Here is a 6410-nt window from a genome sequence, read left to right as displayed (position 1 = left end):
AAGTAATTTCACTATTATATTTTTAGTTACTAAAATTTATACATTTATTAAAAATAATAATGATTATATTTTAATCTTTTATATAAATGAAGACTTTAGTTACTACTATTTTGTCTTATTTGAGGATAATTTCGTTAACAACACCAACAGTAAGGGTATTTTGGTAACTAAAACCTACAATCAATGACACTTTACCGTGTCTTTTGCCTCTACTGTTTTACTTTCCTAAAATCTTCTTTTATCTTCATTTTCTCTGTTTTTCCTTTTCTCCTCTGTATTCCCTGCTCACCTTGACACTAAAACACAAGTTTCAAGCAAAATTCATGTTCTTAATCTCAATTTTTATTAGTTCATCATGATTTATTTTTGCTAAGTGCATCTTTAATGGTGGAGCAAGTTTTCGAGCAAGTTTTCATTTGATTTTTGTTATATATATGATACATGATGCTAACTATTTCAAGCCTTAATCCTTTAATTTCAAATCTGTTATTATTATTGATCTATTATACAAATTAATTAATTCAAGTTTTAATCTATTTTCTCTAGATCTGTAGTTAATATTGCGATGGTACTAACTAATTCAATTATCTTTTGGATATCTTCTTCTTCTGCGATACTAATTAATTTTTGCCATCCTTTGGTCCTTTTCACTTGCTCTAAAGATTGATTTCTGATTTAAATTTTCTATTTATGGAACATTGATTTTATAAGTTTGTATTAAGAGTTGTATAGAGCAATAGGTTTGAATTGGACCGACTCATTGTAACCTACTAGGAACTATAGAAAGTAATTTGCTTATGGATTGATGGACATTGAATATCATAATACTCCCTCCGTCTCAAATTATATGTCGCCATTTGACCGGACAAGATATTTAAGAAATAGGCACTAACCTTGCTAAAGTTACTAAATTACCCCTCCTAAAAAAGTATTGGACCACTAGGTACTTTTATTAAATTTCACAATAATTAAAAAAATATACACCACCTACATAACTGTCTCTCTCTTTTGCAAAGAGTTGAGTAGTCCAAATCAGTGTATCGCTTTAATTTAAAATTTTACTCTCATTTTCTCTATCAACAATTAAGAAAAATTTGTCATTGCAAAGTTCAATTTTCTAGAAAATAGGACCAATTTGCCGTCATGTACGGATTTTCCACGAAAAATTTACGTTTTTGAATTGATTTTGGTTTCAAATTTTGGGCGCTAAACCTACTTTTCATTTGAATTTTTAGCAAATGGTTATTTTGTGGCCCCAAATCTTCTTTTCATTTGAGAGATGTTCTTTTGCATCTTCTGGTTACTGTATCCTTTCTTTTGTTTTGGATAATTTCCAAATTCTTCCTTTTATCTCCTCACTTATTTTTGCCAATACTCTAAAGATGTGGTTCGCCGTACCTATAGACTCAACTTTCAGAAATAAATGATTGAAATTAGAAGAACGTAAAGCAATTGCAAAGTTTCTTTTTAAAGAAAGTAAGGAAGGAAGTCTTAAATACGGATCTATAACACAAGCTGCGATGTTGTTCAAGAAATCAATAAGAACTATTTAGCGCATTTGGAAACAATGTCAATCATCAGTTTATAATGGTATGTCATCGTTAGATGTGTCTTTAAGACTTACAGGTAAAGTTGGAAGAAAACGGATTGGAGTCGACATTAATCAAGTCAAAGAAATTCCACTTTGTAGTCGAACAAATATTCGATCTCCGGCTTTTGAGATGAACATGGCAAAATCAACCGTCTTTCGGAGTGTGAAAGATGGAACTCTTCGGCCACATTCTAATTCCATCAAGCCTCAGTTAACCGAAGGAAACAAAAAGACAGGAATTCAATACTGCCTCTCAATGATTGATCAGAATACAATCCACATAAATTCCATGTTTATGAATATGTTTAATTATTTTCATATCGACGAAAATTGTTTTTTTTTGTCCAAAAAAGTTGAAAGGTACTACCTGTTTCCTGGAGAGCATGAGTCAAATCCATATCTTTCTTACAAAATAAAAATTTTATTCCAAAGGTTATGTTTATGGCTGCTGTAGCACGTCCTCGATTTGATGAAATTGGAATTGAGTTGTTTTCTGGAAAAATAGGTATTTTTTCGTTTGTAGTTAAGGAACCAACTAAGCGTAATAGCAAAAATCGAACTGCAGGAACTATGGAAACAAAACCCATTCAGTCAGTAACTAAAGAAATCACTAGAGCTTGCTTGATAGAGAAAGTTCTTCCTGCTATTAGAGCAAAATGGCCAGCTTCCGATTCAACTAATCCTATCTTTTTACAACAAGACAATGCAAGGCCACATATTGGTAACAATGATTTGGAATTTATTGAAGCTTCCCGACAAGATGGATTTCACATTAGATTGTGTTTTCAACCCTCGAACAGTCCAGATTTAAATGTTTTAGATCTTGTTTTGTTTAGAGCAATCCAAAGTCTTCAATATCAAAAGGCCCCTAAAAATGTTGATGAATTAGGGCAAGCAGTGGAAAGATCTTTTGATGAAATGAAATCGAAACAACTCAATCATGTATTTCTTACTTTACTATCTTGTATGATTGAGGTGATGAAAGATAGTGGCGGCAATAATTACAAAGTGCCTTATTTGAACAAAAATGGACTAGAAAGAGAAGAAAACCTTCCTCTCCAACTTCATTGTGATATTGATATCGTCAATAAAGATTTGGCTCTACTTCAACAATGATATGGGTTATTATTATGGTAAAGCTCTTTATTTTGAATTTGGAATGGTGTTTTTTCAAGTAGTATGTAGAAGTACTGTACTACTTTTGTGTATAGCCGTAGTGATCATCATGTAACTTTTACAATGATGTTTTGTCAAATATGTTAGGAGTACTATTTTTGTGTACAGACATGGTGATCATAATGTATTTTTTGTACTCATGAATAACTCTACTTACAATGATATAAGTCCCACCAGCTTATATATACTTACACGTCTTTTTCTAGCTTTATTGTTGTTTTATGCTTCTATTTGTTTCGTACTTTCTTATCACATAATAGAGGGCTGCGTAAATGGAAGGAAGGAGAAAAGGGAAGTGGGAGTCATACCGTCACATTTGTATGAATTTTTATTTTTAAACTAGGAAGTCTATTTCGAGAATAATTAATTCAATGTTAAAGAGTTTGTGCAGACCAAATATATTTGGACAGCAGGGGGATGTCAATTGTTCAGGGGAACTAAATGAAAATAATTGAAATCAATGTCGCGATTATGAGAGACCTTGGTTTATGCAAAAGGGTGTGGTACAGTTTCACTAATAAAGGCGTCACCCTCAGCTATTATGCAAAGAGCAGTAGCTACGCTCCATAAAGACAACATATTGGGCATGGTAATATTTTGTCAGGCTGCTTTAAGCTAATGGTGTCTATTACAATTCTTCTCTCGTGATGAATAAGATTGATAATTACGATCCCGAGAAGAGTCATGTTTTGGTTTCTCCGAGTGACCTTTGTCTATTGAACGATGACTCCTTTCCTTATACTTTTTCTTGTCCCGTTCAAAGTCGTCTCGCTCCCTTTCCCTGTCAGATATCCTACCACTATCACGTTCATGAGACTTTAGTCTTCCTTGATCCTTACTCTTGATAAAATTTATTGTCCTTTATCTGTGACATTTATTTTTATTTCATGTCATTGATTTGTTTTTTCTATTTATACTTTACTGTTAATGGCCGTTGACTGGTGTACACTGTATTTGAAAGTTGGCATCTGAAGTTTTCTTGGTATTGATATCCTCACTTTAGGATGTTATTCATTGAGACAATGGTAATTTCCGTATTATGTTTGTTAAATTTGGTGTTCTGTGACTCACTCTCACTGTTGTCGAGTGACTGAACATTTAATCAAAAGCTGACAGTGTGATGATCTGTGTTTATGTTGAAATATCACAAAACATGGGCTAGCCTATGTACTTCTGGGGAAGAGAGAGCTGAGAAAGGAGAAACGTAAGGTTGTGAATGGTGGGAAAGCAAATAGGAGTGTGTCATCTGTGTTGACCTACTTAAAATGAAAAGGTCGGGCTGTTAACTTTACTGTTTTATGGTGGTTGTTGAAGACTGGCTTCTTGCAGAGCTCTACGAGAGTTGCATTGCATCAGCTTGATATTTGTTGGAAACTAAGTATTCGGTGTGGGAGTAAATAAGTGCAGAAACTAAAAACAAAATTGTAGGAAATAGTTTTGTTGTGTATTTTCATTTTTGTGGTAATACATGTGAAGTGGAAGTACGTTGAAGCTGAGGTCGACAATATTCAATACTCGAAAGATTAACAGAAAACAGTTTACTGTGGAATGAACTTCAGAGATCATGGTGCTTCTAAAAGGATCAAACATTCATCAAGACAAAGTGAAATGGACATTTTCTACTCATGTTTAGAGTTTTTAAAAAATATGCTTGTCATACTGCTTGTTCAGACATACAGTATTTTCTTACTTGATGTTGCTGCATTCGAATTTGGAAAGCAAATTACACGGCTGACTTGTTAATGTAGGATATCATATCATGTGCTATGTCGGAAATGCACTCCTATCAATGTACGGTGAGTGTGAAGTATTGACGAGGCATATGACGCATTAGAGAAAATAGCGGAGAAGGATGTTGTCTCTTGGGTAGCTCACTGTCTCAATCAATTTTCAGTTCTAAACAAAAGAAGTTTGATCTTTGTAGTTGTGTTTGTTACTTTTTCCAATTGTAAGATGATATATGTGGAAAATGGGATCCCTCTAAATTCTTGTTTTCTTTAACTCTAGCTTTAAAGATCCAATTTTTACTCGAGAAATCACAGTAATGTCAACAATGAGTTGTTAAAGAAAACTGGTTTACTTATGTAGAACCAACCAAAAAGAATAAATTGCTCTCTGTGGTTTAAAATAATTTTGATACTATAAAAATAAAAGGTTGAAAGTTTAAATTTTGATTGAAGTGATAAGACTTTTACTTAAAAAAAACAAATACTAAAAAAGAAGTATTAATATATTTAAATTAAGTGGGTCCAATAAGGGTAAAAAGGTAATTGTGCCTTTAAAAAATTTCCAAATAAGAAAAGATGACATTTATTTTGGGATGGACAAAAAAGGAAATGGCGACACATAATTTGGGACGGAGGGGGTAGTATTTTTATTTGGTTCGATGTATATCATGTGCCTCAGCAGAGAAGTAAGTTCTGCTCTGCTCTCTTTCTCTTACGTATCTAGTTCTATTGCTTAACCCTTACTTTTACGATGTAAGGGCAGAACGCATGTCAAAAGTTATTTAATTTCGCTATTATGAGTATTTTTGGGGTTGTTGGAGACTTAATTAAAAAGTATTAATACTATGTAATATTGATTGGTAATATTTATGTCTATTAACATTCTAAAATTAAATTATAAAATATTATTTTTTTAAGGTGGGCTGGCCCATTAGGCCCGCAACCCACAGAGTAATAGTGTGAGCTTGATATTTTTTGGATTATCATTTTGATAGGCTAGCCCAACTTGACCCATCAAATTCAAAGCCCGTATGGGCTAGCTCGGATGGGCTGAGCCAACCCGTATTGACATCTCTACAAAAAAAAACCTCTACATTATTGATATTCAAAGGAGACTTTGGAATCTTGAAGAATGCACGGAGGCGAATTCAGGATTTCAAAACGTGGATGTATGAATGTGAAATTCATCAAGATGACCTACATTATGCATATTATACTAGACAAGGAGCCCAGAAATGGGGACAAAACAAGAACAAATTCCATGAAAATGTGCACAAAGATCATAAAAAACTTACACACCAAGATTATCTAGGCTCTAGAGTACCCCCCACCCCCACGCAAAACTTTCATCGTCACCCTGTAAGACGAGGCCAACTTATCGAAAGATGGACATTGCTTCAGTTCATACAACCTTTCGATAGGTGCTTGTTAGATCTTATTAAGCTTTTCTGCTACGATGATAGGATTTGCTTTTGCTATTGCATTCTGACCAGCATTCCTATAATCAAACGGGCAGTTGTGTTTGTCTGAATAATGATGAACTGCACAAAAAAGATCACCACATTTGCAACTGAACCCCGTTAATCCCACACGCTTACGACAAGCTGTACACTTTTTCAAACCTTCTTTTGACTTCAATTGTGAAATCTGAGAGGCTAAATCTGCAGATGCAATCGCGGCACCTGCAAGAGCAAGTTCTGATTCATCGCCGCTTGAGTTTCTGCATACGACGTCTTTGCTGGATGCAGCTGCAAGCTTTGCATGTTCCTGCTTCAGTAGTATCATGTCCTTTTGACACTTGGAACACATATTCATCGTAGCAGCACTACCGAAAAAATCACAGTCATTGATGCAGAGGACGGGGTCTTCTGGAGCTCGACAACCTGTCTCTTTAGATGACTCCATTTCTACAGTTA

General features: G+C 34.1%; 2 protein-coding genes across 2 annotated transcripts; one reads left to right on the top strand and one right to left on the bottom strand.

Annotated features, from left to right (window-relative positions):
• Nucleotides 1-2032: 2032 nt before the first annotated feature.
• Nucleotides 2033-2707, top strand: LOC124894808. The gene has a single exon (XM_047405334.1). The coding sequence runs from the start codon at nucleotides 2033-2035 to the stop codon at nucleotides 2705-2707; it is 675 nt and encodes a 224-aa protein (XP_047261290.1).
• A 3215-nt stretch (nucleotides 2708-5922) lies between these two features.
• On the bottom strand, nucleotides 5923-6399 carry LOC124894807 (zinc finger A20 and AN1 domain-containing stress-associated protein 8-like). Its single transcript, XM_047405333.1, has one exon. The coding sequence runs from the start codon at nucleotides 6397-6399 to the stop codon at nucleotides 5923-5925; it is 477 nt and encodes a 158-aa protein (XP_047261289.1).
• Between the last annotated feature and the right edge of the window lie 11 nt (nucleotides 6400-6410).

Source organism: Capsicum annuum, unplaced genomic scaffold (genome assembly GCF_002878395.1).
Source record: "Capsicum annuum cultivar UCD-10X-F1 unplaced genomic scaffold, UCD10Xv1.1 ctg77566, whole genome shotgun sequence".
Classification (NCBI taxonomy): domain Eukaryota; kingdom Viridiplantae; phylum Streptophyta; class Magnoliopsida; order Solanales; family Solanaceae; genus Capsicum; species Capsicum annuum.
This window is presented reverse-complemented; position numbering and strand designations above follow the sequence as displayed.

Bases quoted from the DNA above. Each gene is read 5' to 3' on its own strand.
- LOC124894808 (XM_047405334.1), top strand. From the start codon at position 2,033: ATGGCTGCTGTAGCACGTCCTCGATTTGATGAAATTGGAATTGAGTTG.
- LOC124894807 (XM_047405333.1), bottom strand. From the start codon at position 6,399: ATGGAGTCATCTAAAGAGACAGGTTGTCGAGCTCCAGAAGACCCCGTC.